This window comes from Trematomus bernacchii, unplaced genomic scaffold (assembly GCF_902827165.1).
Source record: "Trematomus bernacchii unplaced genomic scaffold, fTreBer1.1, whole genome shotgun sequence".
Taxonomy (NCBI): Eukaryota; Metazoa; Chordata; class Actinopteri; order Perciformes; family Nototheniidae; genus Trematomus; species Trematomus bernacchii.
This window is the reverse complement of record NW_022988050.1, coordinates 7848496-7876484: the sequence shown is the minus strand read 5'-3', so window position 1 is coordinate 7876484 and position 27989 is coordinate 7848496. Positions and strand designations below refer to the sequence as shown.

Sequence of the window (27989 nt, the reverse complement as noted above, 5' to 3'; positions counted from 1 at the left end):
CAAACACACCTCAAAGTGCTATAAAATGCTTTATTACAAAATAGTGAACATTGCCTCAGCAAAATGTTGTTCAGGCCCATTTAAACCCCAACCAAGTGGCATCATTTTTGAACAAACATTCTCTGGGTTTGCATAGAGCATAATTTGACATGAAGTAAAAGCCATGAAGCGGGGTTACCTTATAGAAGAATCATGTACAACAAGTGTTTTTGAATAAATCAACACTATCATACCTCATACAAATGATACAAAACATCTGTAAATCAAAACTGTACCAGTTGCAGATAAAGTTTATTATCCAAGGCACATCAGTTTGTAGTAGATACTTAAAAAGACACATTCACTCTAACAGTCTTCAGATATTTCAAAATATCAACTACGGTCGCCAGAAATAGTGGCCAGTTATGTTTAGTGTGTTCAGACAAATGTGATAGCATAACATTTCATCAGCTGCAGATGACACTGTGCTCCTTCTCTAACCTCTGGTCATTTACTACCTAGGAGAAGTGTGCAATTCATATATCACAAAAAAAATGTTTCATTGTGCACAACAAGGAAACATGAGACAAGCTGTGTGCAGTGTTAAGAAAAGGAAGCTTTGTTAGCTTGCTGTGTAAATCAGAGTAATATTTTTTGGCTATGAGGCCTCATACTGTAGCACAAGCCTGTTTCTTACATGAAGTCTCATTGCAACATGTGAAACATTACACATATCTAGAATTAGTTGTTTAAGTATCTTTACTTGCTGTTGGCAGACTTTTAAGTTACTTTTTTAAGTAACTAAATATGTATTGCTGACCAAAAAAAGGCAACTTTACTTTCAAAGATCATGGCAGAAAGTCTTTGGCAGAACTCTTAAGAAAATAAAGAATGCTACAATTGCATTACAATATGTAAAACAATGAACAGTGTTCACTTTCACTTGTGAGCATATAGAATAGTGTAAACAGGCATAATTCTAATGTATACATTTTGCGTGAGCTGAGCATCTGATACTGTAACAACTCCTCAAGTTCATGTGCTTATTCTAGCAAAGATGAATACATGATAGTAAAGGTTAAAGTATCAGTACAAAGATATAAAAATGTCTCTTGAGAAAATGTAGTTTTTTAAAATTTAACTTAAGGTTTGTGTTTAGAAGAGGCCAAAAACCATCCTTGCATTATATGTAATCAGACCTCTAATCAAAAATACAGTATATATTCCTGGGATTTGTCAAAATAAGCTTTAAAAACACATTTTTTACACACTTTTAGAAAAAAAGACGTCCCCAGTAAGAATCTAACCCATAACTCGCACTGATAGTCCCATTGTCTACATTCTACCAGAACAGCAACTGTTACAGACAGGACATGGGACTAGCAGAGAAGGATCACCCTCCTTAGTGTGACGGGCACCGATATCATAGCTCTGATAAAGAATATATCTGTACATTCAATGTCCTCCTGGATCGCTAGATAGAACCAACAATAACCGGAGGAACAGGGGCCCTTCTCTTATTGGTACCAGGGGGTCTTTCTGATCCAGTGAAGGGCAAAACCTGCGTCCGTCCGGATCTTAATGGAAGCTGCCTCGGCCTCTCTGACCGTCTCCTTCACGGACTGCATCAGGTTCTGAGCATTGTGGACCAACATCTCAGTAGCCTGGGGAAGAAGGAATTAAAGAGCTTCAGTGATGAGAGAGACTCAAATTATACTAATATAAAAACATAATGAGTCTTGTGATTTGACCCATTCATTAAAAATAATCTGCTCACCTGCTCTGACTCCTCTTCACTGATGTTGGTACGACCCAACATGGTGGCCTTGACTGTGGAGAGGATTTTGAGCTGAGTGCTGATGGTGGGAATGCGCTCACACACCTGAAAAGAGGTCAGAAAGTCAGACAAGGTATACAAAAAAAAGAAAAAAGCCAAGCCATTCCACAGTTGCAATCCACTGCAAACGACTCTGATAAGCCCCACCAACCCTCTAAAGCCGACTGAACTGACCTGGAGCAGGTTGGTCCGGATACGCTTGTCAGTACACTGCTTGGCCACCTCCTTGGCCAGCCGTGTGACTTCATCAGAAGCCTTAGCGATGTCCTTGGCGCACTGGATGAGGGCGCGCTTGTTTCCGCCGCCTCCGCGCACCAGACGAGACATTTCAGCCATGAGCAAGGCCATTCGTTTTGCAGCACCAATGATGTCGTTTCCCTATGAGGTACGATAGGAGCATGATCAATCTGAAGGTGGAGGATTCCAATGTGAAAGCCCCTTACTGTGTTTACATTACTGTCACTTACTTTGCTGGACCATTTGCGAGCTTCATCGTGGAGCTGCCTGGCAGCCACCATCATGGGCTCGTTCACCATATCACCAGTCTGCTCGGGGAACTCCTCATCTTTCTCCTCTGGGGGAGGAGGCCTGGGGGGAGGAACCTCACCCTCGGGAAGAGGAGGTTTTGGTGGTGCTGCCTCATCGTTAAGCTACAAGGCAAGTTAAAGTAATTATGGTTCGGCGGTTTGAATACACATGTGGTTTTGGACACAAACACAGAAGCAGCTTTAGATGTTTTTCCAAATGAATAGTGTAGTTGATCTGAGGATTTACATTAAGCTGATCCAGTTCAGGAGGTGGTGGTGGGAAGTCTGGCTCCTGGGGCAGGAAGGCCTCTCTGACCTTTGCCACGGCACCAAGAATATTATAACCTGAGTCCAGAAAGCCTTTCTGAAGACCTGGTAATCAAAAGAAAACACATTCATCAATAATCAGAAGGTTCTACAGAACATAATCCTAAAACATGTTAGCACAACCACTTACTTGGATCCTTGATATTTCCAGCCACTGCTTTAGCATCCATCACCATAGGAGAAATTGTCTGGCTCAGTTCGTCAGACGCAGCCTTCACCATCTCCCTGAATTTAGGATCCTCAGAGTTCTCCACCTCTCGCTTCGCCACCAGGAGGATACGGTTGGCTCTGCGGGCGATGCTGGTGGCGCCGGCGACCAGCATCTGAGGCTGGTGGTTGGCCATGGCCAAACGGCACTTCTCCAGGTCCTTCTTGATGGCGTCCTCTGAGGCATCCAGCAAGGATTTGGTATCGATGGCCTCGTCCACCAGACCTAAACATTGATAACGTGTTAATATAGGGAATAACAATGGCGTAAAAGGAATCATCTATTATCAGAGAATTCACAGCGTCTTGATGGCCCATCACCTGTCATTTTCTCCACGTTGTCGATCCACTGATTCTTCATGGTTTCAAAATGTTCGTATGCCGCTTGGTTGCCAGGGTTTCTCAGCAGAATACGAGCCGCAGATACCACCTTAAAAAACAATCCGAGCCATTAATTGTCAGTCCAATGACAACTGCTACATACTTGGCTCAGGAAGCTAGAAACACTTAAGCTCTGCGGCTGGTGAAGCAGAGTGGAGGGCGGAGAGGAGTGGACTGAAAACATAAACAGATATAAACACTAAACCATCACATACTTGTGGTGTTAAGTCTCTTGTTGACTTGACAGCAGCCTGGATTCCCTCCACTGTGCTTTTGTTGGCAGTGCCGACAGCAGCAGCTTTCTCTGCTGTGGTGCCAAGCTTATTGGCGTGGTTCTGGAAGTTGGCAGCTCTTTCGTCAAAGACCTAAACATAATTAATAAAACAATTACCCAAAAGAAGAGTTGGGAATAATAGTACACCCTGCAGATAAATGTAACACCACTTAAGTGAGATCGCAGCGTGACTGACCTCATCTCTGTTGGGTGCGTCCAGGGGGGCGGTGGCAGCCACTGCCAGCAGCTTGATGGGGGTGGTGGTGTCACTGAAGATGTCAGACACCTCCTGAGTCATCGCCTCCTGCATCTTCCCTTTCAGGTCCTGGGAGGAGGACAAACAGATGTTACAAACGCACTCACAGTCAGATCAGGAGTACTTCATAAACCGCTGATCTTTAAGATACACACATTATTATAGAGCTTCAATATACTCGAACAATAGTAAGTGCTGAATAAAAGCAGATTTTGAGGTTTTATTCATTTGACAGTTTTGGAGAATTGATTTATAGGCAAGCCAAGGCAAGGCAAGTTTATTTATATAGCACCTTTCAACACAAGGCAATTCAAAGTGCTTTACAAAAATGGCATTTAAAATCAGTCATTAAAAAGAAAAGATAATTAAATAAACATTAAAAGAAAAATTACATGGATAAAAGTTAAAAGTTACAGTGCAGTTAATATTAATCTATATAATATTATAGATTACATTTAATAAGGCAGATTTAAAGCCTACATTCAGGTGTGTACAACAACAACTTAAAACATGCTTTCTGTAAATTGCAGACTTTTAAGAACCTATACAAATCTTTATTCACAATAAATTATTTTTTAGGTTTTTAGAGAGACCTATAACATGTCAGCTTTTAACTAATCCGAAAGAATGGAGAAAAAGACACATTTGTAGATCTGTGCTTTTCTCAGATTCATACTATTACAATAATTTTACCTTTGAAGCTTGAGCAGGACTTTTAGTGAGTATTTTCCCATTGTGTTCCATTACTTTTACTTATTGTAACATATGCCATTTTTTGAATTTCTTCAACCACTGGTAACCAGCAGAGGGGGTTGTTTCTCTCTGTGTCTGAATCATGATCTATCACAGTGAGGCTACAGGTCAGAATGAGAATAACTGTGAGTAATAGCCATCTTACTTTCAGAGCCTCCTGGAGCTGCTGAGCAACAGCCCGTGCCTGAGGAGAGTCCCCTTCCCCGCGGGCAGCCAGGTCGGCCAGCTGGGCCATGAGCTGCTCCACCAGCTCACACTTACCCAGCAGCTCCTGCCTGTAGGGGCCCTGCAGAGCGTTGGCCAGCCTGCGGCCCTCTGCCACCAGCCCGCGGATGGCTGCCTGACCTAAAACACACACACAACAAAATGTAAAGACATTAAGATTTACAACAAAAGAAAATGCTGATGGTTAACTGCTAATGAACATACTGTTATAGAGTGAAATAAGAAAATAGGTATATCTTTTTTATAATTTCTTATCTTGCCATCACAGATATGTTGTATTAATTGACAAATGGTCGACCAAATATGAATGCCTAAATCCCCCAAAGACATTACATTTGTTATGACATAAGTTTACATTGATGAATCTAGAACCAGAGTGTTTGCAATTTTTGCTCAATAAATATTATTTAATTTAAGGCAACTGTAAAGGTTGCTTTTCAAAGCCAGCGATAAGTTTGGCCAACTCCTGCAAATAGCTGCCCATTGAATGCTGGGTAGTTTCTGTAATGACTGTTTTAATCAACACTAGGGGGAATGAGAGCCATGGCTTCTTCTGTATCATTTCATGTTGTTCCTTTGAGGTAAGGTTATATTGTGTGAAACAATCAATCTTAGAGAGGCCACAGCTCCATTGTAAACAAACACGACGCTGTTCAGGCTTGACAGGAGACGAGCCAAAACCAAAGAACAACATAACGGTGTTAGGAGAGCGTTGTGGAATGTTGAGGACAGTAGAAAGGGACATGTACACAAAGTGTCTGGTCTGCTTTTGAACCACAGGAGCAGTGGAAGGAATGTGAAGGAGAAAGATGGAGAGATGAGGAAGTTGGGGAGGATGGGAGCCAGACTCACCCACACCGCTGTCATCTATGGTGGGATTTTCAATCCAGCGCTGCGCCTGCTCGATTTTTCCTTCCAAGTGAACAGCTGCCTTCGCAGGCCTGCTGTTGGCCACAGCTTTGTTGGTCTTGGACTGCAGGTTCTGCAGAGCTGTTGCGATCTGTTTAGACAAAGCTCTGGCCTCGGGAGTGTCACCTTTACCCCTATAAGGAATAAAACAGATGTGAGGTGGTGTTTTTCCTTATAAAGATATGGCTTAAATTAGGTCGGTTAATAGCTATCTTTAGTTAGAGCGCAAGTAGCTAGTGTTTTGATACGGCAGCTTTAGTTGAAATACAAATTACTCCACTTGAAAATGTAGTACATTTTGAGCTTTTTACAATTCCTGGTGATGAACCAAAAAACATACTCTAGACCAGTTGTACAAGATGGAATAATAATGGTTCCTGTAAAACAGTTTTATGGAATTTGTAGTCCCACAGAAACAATAGGGAACTGTTACAAGGAAAACATTCCGTCAGAGATCTACAGGCATATATGACTTCCAATCCTAGGTATAATTACTTAAACAACTGTAATGAAATGTAAAAGCAGACCTGTGGGGTTTGGATAAAGTGGCTGTCAAATTCAGACTCAAAGAAAATACAAATGCAGCATAAAATGATTCAATATCGCCCTCAGTCAGGAACTTACTGTCTCCTGAGATCAGACAACTTGGCAGTCATGGCAGCGATCTCTCCAATAGAGCGCAAGATGTCCTCTCTTTCTTTGGGATCCTCACACATGTCTGCAATCCTTTTGGCCTCGGTGAGCAGGGCCCTGATGTTCTCTTCTCCCTCTGGGCCGCCGTTAGGGTCTGCCAGCCAGCTCTGCAGGGGCAAAACGCAAAGAAAATACAATCAAATACTTCCATCTCAAGGTTTAAATCCTCGTTTAGGAAGCCAAGTGGAGTTAATGGATCACCTGGGCAGCATCAATCCTTTTGGCGATGGCCTGCTTGGAGTTAGTCATGGCCTCCAGCTTGCGAGCAGCATTTTCCACCTTGCCAGTTAGCACGTCGAGCCCCTGGGAAACCTGCTGTGCCTTCTGCATGGCGGCCGGGGACGCCCCCTGACCTCTGGGGTGGACAAAGAAAACACACAGATCCATAAACTGGGGCACCTGAGACCACACATGTAGACTTATTAGTTTACTTACTAAAAAGCTTTATGTCTCATGTTGAAGAATTAGATTTCCTAACTTAATGCTTATATTAGCAGCCGAGGCTCAAAGGCATCTCTTAGTTTTCAGAGGAGTTACTCAACCGGGGGCTAAAGTAGATTATAGATTAATACCAGACAGCTGCTTTTCATCGAGTGTGACTCAGGGTCCCTGGTGACAATCGGATTTCATATCATAGGGATATCACTTCCATTATTACACACTATAATCCTCTCTATTATGCTTACTGCCTCCCTTTAAGGATGTTAAAGGAAACTACTGTGCAAAAGGAGTATTAGTAATAATGGATATTAAATGAAACACCGGTACAGAATCACAGAGTGACAGAAGGAGGAGAAGGACACAACCTAATGAAAGATATACGAGTGTGTGAAATGGGAGGCGGATGTCTTTTCATAGTTGTGAAACACACACACAGCAATGTGTTTTAGGATGTATAGTGTACCTGGCCCTGATATCAGACACCTGGTCAGTCATCTGGCCCAGAGTCTTGGCAGTGCCCAGGATATCTCTGCGTTCCTTCCCAGCACACAGTTCACCAACTTTCCCGGCTTCATCAAGGATCTGGCGGATGGCCTGCTCGCCTGCGTCCCCTAGAAGCACCAAACAAAGCCACACATCAGTAATGTATCTAGATATAAGCAGATAATCAGTCTGAGGGCATGATTAGTGGTAGAATAGATAGTTACGATTAGGAAATTGGTAAAATAGGAGGTGTATTACCTGATTGAGCGTTTGGATCTCTCAGCCAGTTCTTAGCTTGAGCTATCTTTGAGTCGATAAGCCCCAGAGCCCTCTTCATGGCCTCTGTGTCCTTTGGGTTAAAATGGCAAAATAAATGAATAACTTAAAGGGAATCAATGCAACTAGAGAAAAGAAAAAAAAGTTGGATCAATCCCCTAAGTCATACATGTATATATATTCTTTCTAGAAATGATGACATGAATATCAGAGACACTGGAATGTAATGTTAATTTCAAGTCAAATTTCCTGTTAACAGTGTCTTCTGTGTGAATGAGGCTAACATACTATACTATATGGGTGATGTCATATCATTATATTCCTTTTTTTAAGAATAAGTTCATGACTCATTGAAACTGAGCTTGGGGTGTATTTTCATTCAATTACATGGTGTAGAAAAGCTCCAGGCTCTCGTCATGGTTCTGATCAAACCCGACTGTTGAATTATTCCACTTAAAGAGCACCACACAGCAACGTCTATGTGCAGCACCGCTCACATCTGTCAGGCACACCCACGGAGCGCATGCCGTATCCGTCATTCTTTCACATAATCAAAAAGGAGTGTGTATTGTTATGAAAGCCAAACGACTCTCCATTGTATCTCAATCAGAGTGGATGGAAATACAACAATCTGTCCAACAGAGGCTGACTCGACAATGAGTCCACTCATTGTCGAGTCAGCAGAACAAAGCGGAGTCCTGTTGGACACGGAGCAAAGCAGGAGACCAGAGGGGATGAATGAGTGAGCTTTTTTTTTTCCATGGTAGAATAATAGGAATTCAGAAAACACTATCCTTCATTTTAAATCATGTATCTTCATCTCAGCAAAAATGTCATAGCAATTGAAGACTAAGAACACGCCTCCAGGGTTTGTTTTAAGAATATCTATTTCAAAATGTGTCTGAGCCCTGACGATAATCACTTTGTTAAAATAAAAGAGGGCAACACACAGGTTTATTTGAATAACTGGGAGTGTTGAATAACATAGCAGAACAAGGGAGGAAACAAGAAGTACAAAGGTTTGAAGTGATGTCACCAGAGCTGCGGGGGTGTATTAGTTTACTGTTCAAACTTGTGCAGCTGCTGTTCTGCATGTAATCACTGCATGTAATGTGAAAGATAGCATTGATATAGGATCATTGCCCTGAAATGCAAACACACATCCATTACAGTTTATAATCTAACACAGGATGGTATACCTAGCTGTGGTTTAAATTAAATAAATGATAGAGATTATCTGAGGTTAGATGGTGATCATGGAAATAGGATTGTGAGCAAACAAGGGCCTATCTATATCTATATATATCTAACTTAAATGAGCCATTGACAGAACAAAATGTGTTTCTATGTGATCTCCTCCTAATGCTGTATGTAAGTACGGTGAGGTAAATGCTGACAAAATTCTAATTAATGACACCCAAATCAATACTGCACGGTTCAGGTCAATCAATAATCAGACAGGTTGAGGACATGCATAGTGAGGTTTAAAAGACATAGGAGGAGCACACACAGATGTTGATACAATGTCATGTTATGAAGCAAAACAGAAGATTCCACATAGATGGACTTTCAGCTTCCAACCTGCTTAGGACTTCTTCAATGCACACTGTTTCATTAGCAGTCCAACAAATTCAAACTGCTAATTAACTCTTACGGTATATATATAGTCAACAGTTTACCTATCCTACCTACTGATAAGCACACAATGGCACCACAAAGCACAAGACAGCACACACATCTGTCAGACATGCTGCTGCACAACCAATCTGCGAGAGAGGTAAAGCTTACCTTCTACAGGGGGTGAAGGGAGAAAGAAACGGTAAAAAAGAAAGGAAGAACCACATAAATACAAATGTTGAACTGGACATACCAACTGAGAGCAACACAAAGTGTCAAACAAGAGAAAAGGTGGCAGAGAAAGAGCCGTTTAAAGAGTGTGGGGACAGTAAGGATATAGTGAGCTGAGCATAAAAACGAGCCCAAAAGATGACCAAGCTACAACGAGACAGAGAAGGTTCCTACTTTATTTAATAACGGTATGTAAGCTTCAAACATCTTTGACACCTGTCAACCTTCTAATGAGGTCATCCTGATGAAACAAAGTGCATGCCTTGTTAAAAAAGAAGGAAAGAAAATGCAAATGAATATTCTCTCCAGTCTGCAGCTTCCTGCCAAAGGCATTCTGGGAGTGTGTGAGAGCACAGTGGCTCGCAAAAAATGAAAATGTTGCTTCACTGCTTTCAGTTGATCCATAGAAAAGCACATAAACAAAACTAAAACACTGTGCAGCTCGCAGATCAAAGCAGACTCTTGTTCTTGTGTATATTTATAATAACAGTGACACGTTATTGTGAGTACCTTATTGGCCCAGGCATCCTCGTCCCAGGACGTCAGCTGCAGCACTCTGATGATCTCATTTATCTCCGCGCTCATCTTCTCAAAAGTGAAGTTACGATTCTTCAAGGACTCCTCCACACCCTGGCCGCCAGACGTCTTGGTTGTCACAAAGATTTTGATACCTGGAAATAAAACAGAACTCCCAATAAATAATCCGATATTATGCACTTGACACTTGCTTTAAGACAAAGAAGAATCAACAAGCACTGAGTGGGAGTCCCTGTTGATGAAGGGGGTGTGAATACCTGAGATGAGGATGGGCAGCAGCTCTTTGACTGTGTTCATGGAGTTCACCAACATCACGCGGTGCTCCTGGTGAGTCAGCTCCTGCTGTCGCTCATCGATCATCTTCGCCATCTTTGTCATTCCTGGAAACCAGCAACAAACCAAAATGTGGAGAGGAGCTAAGTACATTTGCTCAAGTCACATACTTTAATGTAAATGTAAGGTGATATTACTTATGTATTTCCATTTAAATGTACTTGTTTATTTCCAGATTAAGATTATAGGAAGGAACAGTTCATAAGAATTAGCTTTTTATGTTGATGTATGCAACTTTCAAAATGTGTTTACTTAAGTAAAATGTAAGGGCACACTTGTAATGGAACACATTTTTAGAAATGAATGAAGGAATACTGCTTTTACTGAAGTAGAGAATCTGATGTCTACTTTCAGGAGATACAGGCTAACACCTGTATCAGCAGACTGACCTGGACCCAGGTTCTTTGTGTACGTGATCAGGTCCTCCATGGACTCCACCACCTCGGCCACCGTCAGGTACTCCAGGATGCCTTTGCACACACGGATTATTTTGCGGACCTATGACAATGAGAGGACAAGACACCAACAAAGGCTAATTCAAAAAGTTGCGTAACCAGAGGAAATTATGCAAAAACAGCCCCCACCCTTTCTCTAATTACACAGGGATAATGCTGCCTAATGACATTCCAGCCTATTTGTCCTCACTCCAGCTCTGTGAGGACTGCTGGAGTCACCACTCCACTACACAGAGCCATCCCTGAGCTGCATTGGAAACCATGATGGCACCGCTGACTGATGACTCCTGCTGAGTCCTGCTGACTGCTGCAGACAGCGAGGGGACGGCTGCTCCCAGAGAGCTGAGCTGCAACTTTTTTATTTGATTCCCATCCCTGAGAGGAAAGGACGAAGGGGCCTGATAGATGATGCTGCTGCCAGCTTCACGATTTAGGAAGTGTTTTTGTAAGAAGTATGGAGATTTCCACAGACGTGTGGTATATTTATCTACCTCTCTGTCTTCTTTATAAGCAGTAGCGTACCCTTAGGGGAGGGGAGTGCAGCAGGAATGGCTACTGTCCTTAGACCAGAAGAGCCTGTTACAGCAGGCTCAAGTGTCCATTAAAAAGATACTAAAGCCCTTCCAGCTCAGCGTCTGCTCAATGAAAATCAATAGTACACCCTTTAGCACAGCTCCAAGCTTTATTAGCTGCTTTCGGTCCATTTCTCACCTTCTGCTGCCAGAGGGCTCTTTTACAGCCTCAATACTGTCTTTTTGAGGATGATATCATTATTTTTAAAGAATACATTTAGAAACAATCTCATAACAATTGATTTGCTGACTCTTCTAACAGTCAAGTATGCAGATCCATATCATTGGTTATTAAAGAGATATGGTGATAATATACCTGTGGCAGGACGTTTTACAGTAAAGAAAACTAACTTCATTTCAAAGAATAAACAGCAGTGCCAACTTTACTGTGAATTTGTTTAAATGTTAAATATTTAAAAAACAAATAAACATTTATTTAATCTGATTTCAATATTTGTCATTATTTGTATCTTCAGTTGACATGACACATTTTGGTTTCCGGTATTTGTTTATAGCCGGCCAAGCAAAGAAGAAATGATGTCATGTTGATCTATTTCCAGTCATTCAGAACATCAGGCAAGACAGAGCACACTTGGTGTCCACCATTTTGCCAATGCACTTGGAGAACTCCAGAGCACAAGAGGCAGTTAAATCAGTTCCACCACTGTCAGATGTCACAAAAAAAAGATTATTAAATCAACATATGTTTCTGAAGTTAGGGCCCCACCCACATCCTGCAAAACATAGGAAATGGATGAGGTGGTAGAATATACTGCCTGCTAAAAAAAGATAATAATATCTGGAAGTTTCACCTGATTGATAGTTCTTTCCTTTAACAACTTTTTTATTCTGACCTCGTTGTTCAACAAAAAGACTGGACATTTTTTTACAAAGTTATTTAAATAAGACTGAATGAATGGATGAAGGAATACCTCAGCTTCGTCAAAGGTCAGGAGCAGGTCAGAGGTCCCAGAGAGGATGCCCCGCGAGCCATCGATGAGGTAATCCCGAGCAGGGACGGAGTACGGATCAGCTTTCAGCATGGAGGCAGCCTGCACCAGTTTAGTGCATGCAGTCTCCACTCTGTGAAGAGCAAAGAATGATGGATTTAAATACCAGTTCAAAATAAAATAAAAAATCCTCAAACCAAGTGTCATGCTGATGATACGAAGCCCTTCAAAAGCCAGATGGACTTTACGCATGGAAACAGCAAGTCGCTCGCAGCAAACACAGATGGAAGCTTTGCGATACAGCTAGCCATAACAAACACTAACAGCTGTCCTAGCAGGACTTTGTTTAATTTCAAAATGTACATTTCAAATTAAGAAAATATAAGATTTGACTGTAACTGATGCCGAGTGTAATCAAGACATGACCAAAAGGAATTTCAGCTCAAAGGAAATGTGATGCGTTTCACACCTTTTACACAGAGTTCACACATCATGTCAACAGCTTACTATGTCTCACCTCATCCCAACGCTATAGTTAGTTTCCTTCCTGTCCTACAAACAATGTGTGTCTGCAGCTTGTATGAAAACCAATACTGTTAGCGACAAGCTGCAGCTTGTATGGAGACACTCGTTTTTAGATCACTTAACCAAACTGTGTTCTTTAGTACGAATATGAAAATGAGAAGGTTCCCATTTACGAAATATCTCCTCAAGTTTTCCTTAGAGACCTTACATCTTTTTGATGATTTAGAAAAGGGACTTATTTGGGGAATTATTTAAGCATATAAACACTCTACGTTTGTTTTGTTGTATTGTTCTTGCACAAGAAATCTACTGACATGAACTTTGTTTAAATGAAAAAGCCGAATGAATAGTTAAATGGCAAGGACATTTAATTTGTAATTGAATAAGGAATGAATGGGATGTGGTGAAATCAGGTTGGTAGCTGGTTAAAAATGAAAATGGCTTTTTAATTGTTTTAAAGGTTGAGTGGACTAAGGACAGAGTGTCATATGTTGTACAGAATGAAAAGCCCTATGAGGCTTTTGGACTATATAAATAATATTGATGTGACTTCTGCAGCATGAGTATCTGTAGCTCGTGACAAAGGAGTTGGCCTGTTCTCACAGGAAGTGATTTGGATCTCAGGAGGCAGAGCTCCACTCTGAATGGCTTCGGCCCAATTTAACCCCCTGTTTGCACAGAGATGGAGATGATTGATTGTTGCCTCCTGGCTGCGGTGCACTCGGTGAACTCCAGAGTAGGAAAACTACAGGCTCAGCTCTTTGACTCTGCATCATGCATGCCACCTGCGTTGTATCATAACAGCCATATTGCACATAGATCAGGCAACAAGCCAAGAACTGACTGTATACTGCTCTCCTTCTTTGCCTACGGGCCAAATGTTGCCTCGGTAACAAGATCATTATTGTTAGTTTTCCACATTTTAGGCGTTGCAGAGGGGCCAAACAAGAGGGGCTCAGTTTCCATTCTTCAGAAGGAGCAAGTCTCCTGCAGGATACAGGCTAATGTATGTGCATGACATCCAGGCTGGTGTGTGTGTGTGTCTCTGCAGAGCCAGCCAGCAGTGTCCTTCAGCGTGCACTAGCGAGAAAGAGCCATGCATTAACCGGACCCCGACAGACACTATATTTAGTGAAGGAGACGCATTCCAGCTTATGTGCTGATGGATGACGACAAGGTGAAGATGTGACTTTGAGGCGCCAAATGTGTTGAGCCTGACGACCTGCGCCTGCCAATATGTTTCATCCCTGACCTTGGGGGGGGGGGGGCTCTCAGGTCCTGCCACTCGCCACCTCCACTGTAGAGTCTCATTTAATAAGGATCGGTCAAAGACTGCGATACAGACAGACTTCAGATGAGCACAAGCTACTGATTTAGCCGATTTGAAATGATTCATTGAATGAACATTGATTAAGTACGTATACATCTCTTTTTTTACATCAATGTGTAAGCTTTTTTCGTGTTTCACGTTTTAAAATAAACCAAAAGCAGCAGCAGTCACTGGCTCTAATGTAGGAGGGCATATAGGAGTTTGTGTCCCTTCTCATTTAGGGTAAAGGAACTCCACCCTAGCCAAAAAAGTATTTATGTTACACCAGGGCAAGATTCTGGGGCACTTAACATGCCGTGTCTGACCTTTGCTTGGGCACAACCAGCCATTACTGCAACAGATAAAGAGAGAAACAGAGCCAGAGAGAGGCTAGTGGGTTCCACATACTGTAGGGAGACAACCGTGTCATCTAAAAACATGTTTGAAAGGTTAATATTGTATGAAATTGAGATCGGCAGAGATTTCTCTTTCGTGCTTACTTGCTAAAAGCTGGTGGCATGTCCCTTTTCATGATCTGGTCCTCTGTAGTTTGTACAGTCTCCCTCCCCACCTGGAAAACACAGATTCTTGGTGAGTAAAAAAACAATCAACTGGGATTTAATGGAATAAGACATAAAGGGGTGATGTACAATATATAGAATACACAATTGACATTTGCAAACAAGAACATGATATGCCATTTTGTGTGCACAACATGACATTTTCGACCCAATATGTATTCATTTAAAGCTTAAGCCCTGTGAATTCATGAATGAATCTGTATATCTGTCATAATTCATGCTAACAAAATTGAATACAAATGTTGGGCAGTAAATAAATGTTAACAGGTTGTGCAGCAGGTGCTCAAGTTGTGTTGGCGTATCCAGTAGTTTTCAAACTGACTCCGCCCACTTCTTGTTTCATCTCTGTAAGAGTCAGAGGGGTCCGGAGCCTGTCCCAGCATGCACTGGGCAAAGGTCAAAGACATCTTCTGCAGGTCATTGGTTCTATTACAGTGTAAACACAGATGCTGTACACTCAGTCCCTTTCCTTCAACTATTTAGAGACGTGGGAGGAAACTGTGGCAGGTACCACTGATAAACATCGTGAGAACAGAACTACTAGTTGTGCAGCAACAATGTTTCAAAGATGAGCCCCCATACACCATCCTCCTGCAGTAAATATCAGAGTTTTATATGAGTTAATTCGAGGTTTCTTGTCTTGATTTGATTGCAAGACGATGTGATCATGTTTTGCATATCATGGAGAAATGATTGATGATGATTGAAAACAAAGACTACAATAATATTATAATATATTTCATCAAATCATTGTTATTGCTTCAGCTGTCTCAATGTTGAGAACTACTGTGTAATATCGGCACAGGAAATATCAGTTTCTGGTTGGTTGGGAAGTGTCAGTAACATCATTATATATAGTTCAGGCATTTAACAGCCTAACCCACATCATACATTACTGAACAGGAACTGCAGTGACAATAGCAAAAGCACCTAAGCTTCATCATTTCTCGTTATGATTCCAATAAGATCATAGGCTATTCTAACAAAAAATAAGTGGCCATCTGTAAAGCGTGACGATACACTCTTTGATGTAGTAATATAGGAATGCATGAATTTGGTGAAGTTCATTCCTGCCATCTCATCCATTATCTGTTAAATAGATGGCGTAATACAAGAACAATCTCTTTAACTTCACAAAGTTTGTTTGGATTGGACGATGTTATTAGAACCTGGTAAAGGTGGCACCAAGGGTTGTCAAAGTGTCCAAACAAGTGTCCCCCCCCCCCCCCGCCCTGGCCTCAGCCCTGATGACTAGTTCATAAGTCATGAGGATTTTGTATCACTCAACACTTTTTGTCAAGCACTATGAGTTGGAACAGTTGTGCTGGCTCAGTGATATTTTACAGTAAGATCCATTACCAAACTTTTATGCAACATGAGCTCTCATTCTATACATATATGTCATATGCGTGAGTAAAAACTCTGTTACCACAACTTCCCCCTCTAAGGGAGTTTTGTCTTTAACCATGCCGTTTTCCAGAATGATGTCCTGCTACTCGTCCAGCGAACCATTATTTCAACAAGGCAGCTGCTGGGGGGGGGGGGGGGGGGGGACGCCAGGCTGCAGCGTAGTTATAATGCGTAGAGCAGCTGAACGTCGCCTCTCACTCAAATGCCAAAATGACTCACCTCCCCCATCATAACCTCAGCTCTGTAGGGAGAAACAACTCACCCACGTCGAGCTGCCATGGGTGAGAGATCACACGCGTTCATACCGGGGGACACACTGGGTGACTGAAATGAGCTGTCCCAACAGGAACACGATAAATCTTCTCTTTTTTAATATTGCTTCGATAAATATAAACTACGTGAGTGATTACCTCGCTGTCACACACATCATTCAGTAAAATCGTTCTGTTGAACCTTGCTGACAAAACTGGCAATTTAAATATGGTACCATGTGCTTTGGGAGTTTTTAATAGCACCTTTTTGGCACAATTTACAGACATTTCGGTGAATAAATAATAATGCCAATTTAAAAAAAAGAAAAAAGGCCTTGTGGAAACTAAGTGATGTGGGATGTAGTCCTGATGCTGCAGAGGGCTTTCCCAGAGAGCTCGTCAACGTGTGTGACTTCAGGCAGTAGCAGAGTCATTCCAGATGGTTGACGTGGAGGCTGTAATGGAGCAGCGCAGACATCTCCTCACCCTCTTTTTACCGGACCAGAGGGACTCGATGAGTAACTGAGCGCTTATATATAGGGCCAAAGGTTGTGCCAAACTAAAACTGGAGCTTACAGGCTGTCCATCTCAGACAGTGGTTATATGCCACCCTGACATTCTAGCTGTGAACAAAAGCCAACTACAACAACTAAAGCTCTTCAATGAAAGGGCAGCGGGGCTACTGACCGGGATATAGGGCACTGACAGGGTAGTAAACAAGAGTGAGGGAGGAGGATGCAACACAAAGACCTTGCACCCCTTGCCAACACTGCAGAATACAGTAACCTCATTTAAGAGAGCTCTCTCCTGCATGCCAGTCGTAATATATTAATACATAATATTAGCAGGTTTTTGGTTTGCACTTGGACCTAATGGTTTAATCTTTTTTCTTTTGGGAGCTGTTTTTAAGCAGCATCCTGTTGTAAACTGAAATCAAGATGAAAAAAAGGTTTACTTTGTTTGCTTTAGAAAGCGACTTACAACAATAAAAAACACAGATTTAAGTTAAATTAAAGTAAACATTTGTAAAATATTGGAAACATTGCGTGGTCAATGGTTTTGAACACTTTTAATTGGAATATCTCTGGGTTATCTAAGTCTGGCAAAATAATATTTATTTGACTCCATTAGCTTATGACATAGTCATGTTGCCAACATTTTGTAAATACAATCTTATAAATAAATACATATTTCTGTTAGATTATGTTCAGAATATTTTATATAAAAAATATTTTCGAGTAGGCGCGGTTCGGCATTCTGAACTTGATGAACAACTTTTCTGGGGGACTGAAAACCTTCTTTGTAAAAAGCTTGCGTCACGTCAGCACTGAATTATTAAAACGACACTATGATTTATATGAGATCAAGTCAAGTTTAGACTTGATTTCTAACTGAATAAAGGTAAGAACACAGACTACACCATAGGCTAACAACGTGGGAGCCAAAAGCTGAGTTCACATAGCCTTTTTAGAGTGCTGACTCATATTCTCCCCAAAGCATCAGATGGGTTTTGGCTCCATGTTCTGTATGCAACCGGGCTTCACTGTCTCTCTCTTTTTCTTCTCCCCACTGAGACTCTTCCTGCAGAAGGTCCAAACAGTCTGCAGCCAAACACTGATCCAAAAGATTTACTGCAAAAATAGAACCATGACCCGAGTTTATAACCACTGTTGTCAAGCCGTTCAATATGCCTGTCCTAATACGCTATTTTGAGCGTCCGTCAACTTTTGGGACCACATTCTTGCAATACCAACACTGACCGAGCTTGACATTAGAGCTTCTTTACTCTAAACTTTTAAGAAGGTAATAAAAATGCCTATCTTTAGTTCCAAGATCAGAGTACGACACTTTAATGACATGTTTGTGCTGACCAACAAAAACGGCCTATACCTGAAAATATTTAATTTACGATGATATCAAACTTAAAAAATAGGTTAATCTCCACATTATAGAACCTGGATGGTATTGTTCCCTAATGAAAGGCTGTTATTAATCATCAAAATCATTGTTTTAATTGATTGTCAGTCAAACTATCAATCATGGAATAAGTGTATTATTTATTAGCATTTTGCCTTTGTTTGATCATTGATAGCGAACACAGGAAACATGGGGGAGAGAGGAAAGGATGACGTAAGGAAGTCATTTCATCTCATTCTTAATCAGAGCCCAGTCTCACAGGCCAAACCACAACACAAATATCCTGTTCCCTGAATAGATTCTACACACTTTGAGGAAGGCCAGTTGTTCACTTCCACCTTCTTTTTAAAAACCTTTCACACATTCAGTGTCATCTTCTTCCAAGCTGTCACACACAGTGCTACTGGCTGACAGTCTCATTTAACATTTGTGTCTGGAGTGGAAACACTGACACGCTTTCCAGCCTCCAAGAGTGCTGTGAGGAAACCCTGTGTTGTGAAGGAGCTTGATAAAGTGGCTTCTCCTGTAGAACAGACTTGGCTTTGTTGACAGCAGCCCATCGCTCTGCTGGGAGAAGAAAGGCCACTCTGAAAGCCTCATGGCTGCCAAGACACTGCCTGCCTTTTACATGTTGGCTAGTTTTAGCACAATGCTGTGTTAGTCATGGTGACCACAAGGATCTATGATGGCAAATTCTGGCTAGCACAGTCACTGCTGCCCTTAGCAATGCCCTACAAATAAACTGTAAGCTATTTTGCACAGAGGGGTTAGTTCCTCAATTGCAACCCTGATTCCCACTCGAAGTGACTGCAATCCGATGAGACATGCTCACGTAAACTGATGACGCAGCACTCCATTAGCTACTCCAGATCAATAGTCTTTGAACCAGCCAGTGCTGCGTTCTGTGATATCAAATGACTCCTGACCGACAATGAATCGGAAAGGCAGAGGGGGTCGCACTGAAGGTCGACGGCTTTATCTTGGCATTTATCAAGTGGGTGTCTATGGTTTATTAATTTAGTTCAGGAAGTTGCTACCCATAGGGTGTCCAAGGTGATGAAAGTCACAAATCAAATGGCCTGCTTGGCCATGGCCCTGCAGCCAGAGAGGATATATCACGACTATCTGTCTCCAGTTACAGGAGCTTAGCGGCTCGTTCAGTGTTACTGGGGAGCGGCGCTCATCTGTGTGAATCCTGCTCTGAAAAGGAAGAGTCACTACAAGGATCGTCACAGATGAGCTGCCATCTTTAAACGGAACAAGGGCGGCTAATAGAACAGAGATAACAAGAGATGACTTTGTATGGATCAACTGAGCATTAGAGAGGTAGAGGCAACATCTCACACAGGCATCCGATAAGGTGGATCAATAAACCATGAAACCTATTTGTTACTTTTGAATGGAAATACATCTTGTTGTGGGACCATCACTTTGTAATTGAAATGTATAAACCATCATTCAAACTTAAAGTGGACCTATCATGCTATATTTAAATGATATATTGTAGGGCCATACCTATATAAGGTATATTTATACGTTTCTGTTTTCAAAATACCAAACAGATCATGCATTTTAGCCATGCCTCATTTCGCTCTATTTGCTGTTCTCCAGCCCTGTTTTTGCAGGGGGCTGATTCTGTGAGCTGCAGCTGACCACGCCCCCCTGCAGGAGAGGGGAGCGCTCCGAGCGTGCTCTGATCAAGTCAGAAGAGGGGGAGAAAAATAGATCTCCGTCCTCCGTGTTTTATTATAGCCTAATACTATTATTATAGAGTCGTTATTTATTTGTTTTAAAGCTCAATAAATAACAAAGAAGACCTTTGACCGGCACTTTTCTAATTTTGTCCGGAAGATTTAAACTTTAACGGACATCTTGACCGGCGAAAGAAAACTGAAACTCTGCCGCACGGTCCCCTCGTTCCTTGGAAGAGGCGGAGAGGTGGGTATCTGCTGGTGGACTAACCAGAGAGAATTACAGTGCTTGCCTCGACGGGGAGGGATTGCATTGAATTAAAGCAGCAGGAGCAAACGCTTGCCTCGGGGAGGGAGAAAGAAAGCCACAGCGGAGAATAAACAGAAGGGTAACCATGGTAACCATGCGCGGGAAGTCTTCTTCTGCCACTTACAGGCCTGGCATATGTACTACAGCGTCTCCAGCGCTTTCGAGCGGCAATGGCCGGCCGTGGCCCAACCCCACATTCCCCTGATAGGTGGAGAGTTGGCCCAATAGCCGTAGCGCCACCGTCCTGACATCAGTAAAGTGTTCAAATCTGGATCAGTTTTTATCAGATCCATTGCAGCCCCTTTTTTAGAGATTTGGGTATGGAGGAAAATAGAGAGGGTTGTGTTTTCTGACACTTGGTGAGTTCCCTGGAACACCGGGGACACGTATTCATGTATAAAAGACTTACACAAGTGCATTTTGCATGATAGGTCCCCTTTAATTTAATCTATATACACAAATGGTGGTCCATTACAAGCGTGTTTTTTTATAATGTGTGTGCATGCATGAACTACAATTAGTGGCATATTACAAATTAGTCATTTACACCATCAAATTGATACTACTAGCACTCTAACACTTCAGGTGCAAGGTGATAGGGCTGTGCAATTAATCGTATTTTAATCTTGATTTTGGCTTGCAACGATTACGAAAACAACGTAATCGAAATAAAACGATGATTTTGCTGCGTGCGCTTTCGCCCCTCCCTAAACGCCCTCTCGGCCAGGTTGTGAGTGACAATAGTTGTGTGAGTTCAGCGCGAGCGAAGATGGCAGAACAAGAGCAATACGTGAATAAGAAAGGTAAAACGAATTCCGCTGTTTGGAAATTCTTTGGGTTTAAAGAGTCCGACGTGGAACAAGAAAAAGTACAGTGCAGCAGGGGCGGACTGGCCATCTGTGTGTTCTGGAGAATCACAGACGGCCCGCTTTTTTTTAAACGTCATCATTTCAGTTGCGCTGACAGGCGACAGAGGTCCACAGTTTCCCCGCAGCGAGGCTCCCCCCCCGTTGACAGTGCCCCCTCGACTTCATCCAGCACATCACAGTCATCAATTAAGGACGCCCTTTACAGTGCAACGGCCGACTCAACCAGCTCGCAAAGACACAAAGATATAACACATGCCATCACATTCTACATAGCTAAAAAAAATATTAAAGTTCAATAAATGGATGTTTTCAAAGTCAATTAATAATCGTATTTAATAATCGTGATATCGATATTGACCAAAATAATCGTGATTATGATGTTTGCCATAATCGAGCAGCCCTACAAGGTGATAAGTGTAATGGCACACGTTTTTTTATTTGAGTCAAGAACCAAATATACGTAAAACTTGCTTTATACAATACAACAAAGTTAGGGATAAGGCTAAACTATATGGATTGGATTCATATTAGTTACAACTAGGTCAATTGTTGGTAACATCGTAGTTATGCATGTGCGTTTTTTGGGGGAAAAGTGACAGCCCTATTGCATTCTATCGTTTGTCATGGTGTGCAGGAGGGAGAGGGGGTTTCCCTTCAGCGACTCACACTCTGTTCCTGAGTGGGCCGACAGCTGCCGGGTCTTCCTGACTTGGCTTCCTGCATTTCCTCATCAATTCATCCCTCCTCCGTGTCCCCCTATGCTGGCAAATATTCATCCGACTGCCAAACAAATAAAGAGTAAAGATGCAGCGTGAATCCATTACCAAACAGCAAACTTTTATGAAGACTAGAGTATCTCTTTTCAGACTCTGTTGTACTTGTGTTGTTGCCAAGAAAACAGAGAAAACTGGTGAGCAGCATGAAATGATTTCCCTTGACAAATCGCAGGAAGCTAGAGCACCAGGTAATAGGAAACGTTTGCTTTGAATGCCTTTAAGCACTTTAGTTAATGAACACATTTGTTTCTCATCCATAAAGGATTAAAGTAGCGGTCGAGGGAAATGACAGATTCCACGCCTCATCAGATACTGAGCTTAACACGGTTTAGTATTTCAATTGGAACCATTTTCAACATTTCCAGTAGTATTTTTTAAAGTTTGGGAATCTACCGAAGTAGCTTTGCATGATTCACAAAAAACGTGTTTATCTTATATTGGCTTTTAATGCAGAAACTCAGTTCATCCTTTGTCTGAAACAAGATGTTGCTGTGTATTGTAATATGTTCCAGAAGGTTGTATATGCTGAAGGCTATTTATCTTAACATTTAAAGGAGTTCAAGACCACCAACACTTTTCATTGTGATGCTGACGTTTCCTACAGAATGATGAAAATGCTACAGTTCATGTCTTTGGTGTTGTTGCGACACGCACAGTTGTGTTCTGTAACCTCAGCTACATTGCAGAAGATGTACATTTCTCTTCACATAGGAACATATCTACTGTACAAGTCATGTGACCCCTGATCTGAGCAAACACTAACACTGATTTTTTTTATTCGTTCCAGGACACCAAAATCTGTTCAATGTTTTTCTTTATCCAAGCCTATAAAAAGGGCGCTATAAGAATAATGAAGTGCAACCGCTCTTTAATAAAAACGGCCAGTATAGTCAACTCACGAGCCTGACTGGTGGTACGCCTGCTGTACTTCAATTTCAAGGGAAATCATTGTAACCCTCAGAATCAGTTGTAATACATGTATAGCTTTGATATGTACAGCAAATGTAATAAGAATGTATTAGACTACATCGTGTCTTTAACTTAAAAAATGTAACCGGACGGATAAGTGATAAATAAGGAGGATTAAGCAAGTTAAGTGCTATTTATTTGGTTGGTTGTTGCAATAAAGCTCAGCAAGTATTTCCTCCTGCCAAGTTAGTTATTGGGCTTATGTTATGTCATTGTTGCACAAGCTATTTCAAAATGACCACAAGGCTGGTTTATTACACAAACAATCTACACAACGCCTCTCACACTACTCTTAACATGTTTACTCGCATGTACTAAAGTTAGCCATATCTTGCCAGTAAAACACAATTCACCAGATTATAGCTTCAATGTGTGTCAAACACTGATATCATAAAGATGAAGCTCACATGAACAGTCGTGTGAACCCAGGTTTTTCTCCAGGGGAATAGATTTATTGATAATCTTCAATATTTCAAAAAAGGATCAGCTCAATCCCCCGCTGAGCAGAGGTGCATTCCTTCACATTCCTCACAATTAATGTCAGGCTCATTGTCTCAATAGATGCTGAGCACTAGTGAAGGGTCTCAGTTAGAGCGGACATATTTAACACTTACAATGGTTTGTGGTCATGCGCTACACTTTAAATACTGGTTCGGTAGACAGGGGCTAAACCTTTTTTCTCCATGCATCTGGAATAACAAGATTACACCGTTTCAAATTAATGATTTAAAGGTCTAGAGTCTAGACATTGTTCATGGTGAGTGCCCCATATCAGACAGGCTGAAGTATTTAAGAATGTCCTAAAAACCTCATCGTTTTTTCCTTTGTCTGGTATCGAAAAGTCACCTGACGCATACATCAGAATATGTAAATAGAAAAGAACCCAATTTTCAATAACATTTTAAGGTAATCGAAAAACTAACATGATTAACTGTGTTTTAGCTTCTGGCTCAAGAGATTTTGAACACAATTTATAAAAGAAAAAGTCTGTTCAACAAGTGGTTTTCTGAACCAGACAATGAGATAAATAGCGTTAAGAATCTTTAAAGAAATGCAACTTGACCGCCTTCATCCCTTCTCATTCTAAGGATGACACTTTCCTCAATACTAAGACTATAGTATATGGTCTTATAAAGTCCTAAATTAAGAACAAAACATTCCTGTTTCCTGTAAAAATGCAATCGTCATCAGCCACAAAGAAGTCAAAGATAAGAGCCACACAGTGTTGTATTTTTTCAGCTCTGCAATGTATGACTCACGAGACTGGTGGGATTGAAACCAGAAGACATTACATCTGATCCTTAACTTCAACGATATCATAACACTGTACATGTTGTCGTGTTGCTACAGCAACTGGAAATAATTACAGGCCGACTCATTCATTCAAGCCACCGTTGGAAACATCTGATCACAATTCAGAATGTCCAAAACGCCTGGATCATTTCACCCCCCGCCAGTTGATGTTGCAAAAGACATTTTATGTGTCAGGATATGATGACAAGCACTGCTTCCTTCAATGATTCAGCAACAACGTATTTTTGCATCATTTCATTTCTAGCCACTTGGGGAGGGACTTTTAAAACCAGTTGACTGACACCTTCCCCACACATATGTTGTGGTATTCTAATATTATACCTAATGTGTTAGATAGGATTTGATTATTTATAAATCAATGAGGTGCCTAGCAATATTTGCAATCTAAAGAAAGTAAGTCCATTATGTACTCTCATTTTAGGTCCTGCTATTAAGCTGCTGGATGTTTAGCTATTTCCTCTGGATTGTTGATGATTATGAGCAGGTAGCACCCACTAAGCAAACTAGCCTCTTTGATTCAAACAGCTGATGCTTGAAAATGTAATAATTAGAGTAAATTCAAACCACTAAAACAAGAGGAAAGAAAACCTCCATACAGCAGAATTGGATGTGCATTCTTTGTATTTTCACATGCCCATCATTATAATTCCTTGTACATTCATCTTTAATAACGCTGTTAAATTTGACTAGCAAATCTCTTGCGTATGAAAATATTATAGTTTAAGCAAAAAGGTTAACTATAGGGATGTCCCGATCACCTTTTTTTGCTCCCGATCCGATTCCGATCATTTGATTTTGACAATCTGCCGATACCGATTTTTCCCGATCCGATCTTTATGCAATGCATTAAGAGGAAAAAAAGGTAACAGATAACGGCTGGTCATCCAACGCGATGAATTCAGCTATCTTGGCTGTTCTTTTTTTGGCCAGTGAAACAGTGAAAACACTGTTCTGGGGCAGTTTCTCTTTCCTTTTAAAAGTCTCTGAAAGTGTCGGTTGTTTCAGTGCCTTTACCTGAGTGGCCGCTGTGTACTCCTCGTGTTGTTGTTGGTGTTTGTTTCTCAGGTGGCGTTTCTCTGTTCTTTCCACCACGCGGAACCTCCGACTTGCAAACATTGCATCTGGCTGTTACACTGCCTTCGCTTTCAATTTTATAGTACTTCCAAACTCCTGACATTTTCTCTGTCCCGACTCCCGAGGCACCAGCTGAACGTAGCCTCTTGTTAGTTTACTGCTACTATTAGACACTGCGCCCTGCCCACTCTGTTGCCAGATTTGAGAGAAATAAGCAACCAGGTCTATGAAAACAAGCCCAAAAGAAGCAACACATACATGATGTTGTGTAATTTTAAACCAAAACTAAGGCCTCAGGATGACTTTAAGATGTGAGCATGGTCATTTTTGTTTTGTAACATTCAATAAAATAATAAAAAAAATGTATTAAAACATTTTTTTTTTAAATTAAAAAAATTCCGATCCCCGATTTTTTTCTCCCGATTCCGATCTTTTGAAAATCACGTGATCGGCTCCGATCCCCGATCACGTGATCGGATCGGGACATCTCTAGTTAACTACGTACAACCACAACTGTTTATGGCGGTATTTATATACTGTTATCCAGGGTATTACTGCAGTATGAAGTCTAAACACCTCTCAATAATGCCTCTCAGAGGAAGGACGTTTTGTGGCTGTAGACAATGCACACAACGGGGTACAGACTAATAGTTGGGACGTAGTGGTTATTGAGGGATAACAAAAGGCATAGAATAAAGTTAACTAGTTTTAACTGGTTATATATGGACCCTACTAAATAAACTGAGGGCTAATAGAAGGCAATCCCTCTAAACCGAGAATTCCTTTGCTGACAGGCAACGCCAGAGAAATAGTCCAAATGTATCGCCAGGCTGAGAGAACAACACACAGGAACCAAGTTTGCCTAATTTAGCCTCCATCCCTCCTCTTCTTTACAAGCCACAACATCTTGACAGCCCCTTCATATCTCCTTTCTTCCCTGTAATGGTTTGTGTTTCAGGCTGAACATTTGAAGAAACAACTGTGTCATTTCCTCATTTGTTGCCATAATAGATACTATGTGGCTCTGAGGAGCACCATTGTGGTCAGGTCTAAATATAATTGTAACTCAACTACATCTGGTGAAGGGGACGCACATCATTTAATGTTTTTGAAAGGCGGGCTAGTGGAAATGCATAACTTAGGGCTCAAATGACATTTGAATTGCTCTGTGTGGGTATAAAACTATCATGGGCAATGGGCATCAAGATATGATAATGTAGAGCACTCACTTGCCAGAGTGCTTCAAGGTGAGTCAAACTTTTAGCTACTTTGGAAAGTTATATTTGCTCTTTGTTAGTTGCCAGGATCCCTCAAAAAAAGGTGCCAACAATGATGATTACATTTTGTTCTTTAAAGTTAAGCCATAGGTAATGAAGTATGTATTTACTTCTTTATTCATTTTGATGCAAATTCTGTATTTCATCAGAATCCAAGTTATTGAAGCTAGTGAATGAACTTTTGGGGAGAAAAATACACATTTTGACAGGTGGAGATTCTGGTTTATCAGAGAGCCCATTACAAAGTATGACCCATCAAAAATCATATTGGGCCCTAGCTGCTGTTGACAGATGTGAAAACACAGTATGTGACCACAATGTTAACGTTTTTTTAAATAAGTAATATAGCCAACATCCTTTTTAGGCCACACAATTTAATGGTTCACTGACACATTGCGTAGCAACGAAACTACATGCAAATTAACATTTTTGAAACATTTCTGCAACCAGAGTGAAGGTTTGACAATGCTATCTCAATCTTTATCATCACATTAGCAGAGCATTTGTAGCTCAAATATATGTATGCATCAATAATCAATCATTTCTGTAACTGCCCATGAATCATTGTAGTCTATATAGATATGTTTAAAAGAGTTGGATGAAATAATATGCTGTCCCACCTACTATATGTGAACTGAGGGCCCTGAAATCAATTCTGCATTCTAGGTTCATTCATATTCCCATTCAAAACCATATTCATTAACAACTAATGCAACTTATCTATCAAATAAAGTGGGTATACTGTTGAATTGCAGCCTGCCCCAGTACCTGGCTGGCTCACAGATAGCAGCAGTGCCTACGTCAGGACATGGCAGGCAGCTACCGAGGAGGCAGGGCATATTTTCAAGGGGAAAAGGGCGTCACTGCCCTTTGCCCCGAGTCAAACAACTTCAGGAAACTTAAATAGCATGCATACTTCTATTTTATCTGATATTCAACACATAAGACAGAGCTAGCTACATTAATATCGTTGTGTTTTAACGGTAAAGTTAGTTAATTTCAAGCGGATGGTGCGGGACAAAGAGCGACAGGTAGCCTACTACACTAGTCGCGTTTAGGCAGACTTTACCAGGCAACATTTTACAAAGTTACTCACCCGAACAAGGTTGCTGACGGCCGCCTGAACGGCAGCCACCGGCGCCGTCAGATCTGGTATAGCTTTCCCGTCAACTTCACCTTCTTCGTGCATTATCACCAGATGGGATATCTGCTGAGCCACTGGCTCCAGGATACTTTCTATCGTCTTCGTGTGAAACACCGGCATGTTGGCAACTTTTGACCACTATTCAAGAGAGAAACAAGTTAATATTCTACCAACTAAGGCAGTTTTCTCCCAAACTCCCACTACTACAGTTTTAAACACTCCTGGTAGCTTTTCCCCCAGGTCAGTTTCACCCTCCGGTATGAAGACTACAACTACTCCCGTGAAACCATCAACGTGAAAAACTCCCAG

General features: G+C 41.4%; 1 protein-coding gene across 1 annotated transcript; it reads right to left on the bottom strand.

Annotated features, from left to right (window-relative positions):
- Positions 1–10: 10 nt before the first annotated feature.
- On the bottom strand, positions 11–27977 carry LOC117473611 (vinculin). The gene is made up of 21 exons (XM_034119282.1): positions 27633–27977; positions 14598–14668; positions 12246–12396; positions 10676–10784; positions 10211–10333; positions 9927–10087; positions 7551–7641; positions 7273–7420; positions 6570–6723; positions 6300–6475; positions 5619–5809; positions 4687–4886; positions 3729–3857; positions 3474–3623; positions 3199–3307; positions 2801–3103; positions 2591–2715; positions 2284–2466; positions 1991–2194; positions 1757–1861; positions 11–1643 (listed from the first exon to the last, which is right to left on the bottom strand). Exons 1-21 carry the CDS (start codon positions 27798–27800, stop codon positions 1497–1499), a joined length of 3198 nt encoding a protein of 1065 aa, XP_033975173.1. The 5' UTR covers positions 27801–27977; the 3' UTR covers positions 11–1496.
- Between the last annotated feature and the right edge of the window lie 12 nt (positions 27978–27989).

Excerpts from the sequence above, each read along its gene's own strand:
- LOC117473611 (XM_034119282.1), bottom strand. The coding sequence starts at position 27,800 with ATGCCGGTGTTTCACACGAAGACGATAGAAAGTATCCTGGAGCCAGTG. Across the intron at positions 10,088-10,210 it reads GCTGCCCATCCTCATCTCAG|GTATCAAAATCTTTGTGACA; the intron begins GTATTCACACCC and ends TTTTATTTCCAG. Across the intron at positions 4,887-5,618 it reads CATAGATGACAGCGGTGTGG|GTCAGGCAGCCATCCGCGGG; the intron begins GTGAGTCTGGCT and ends TGTGTGTTTTAG.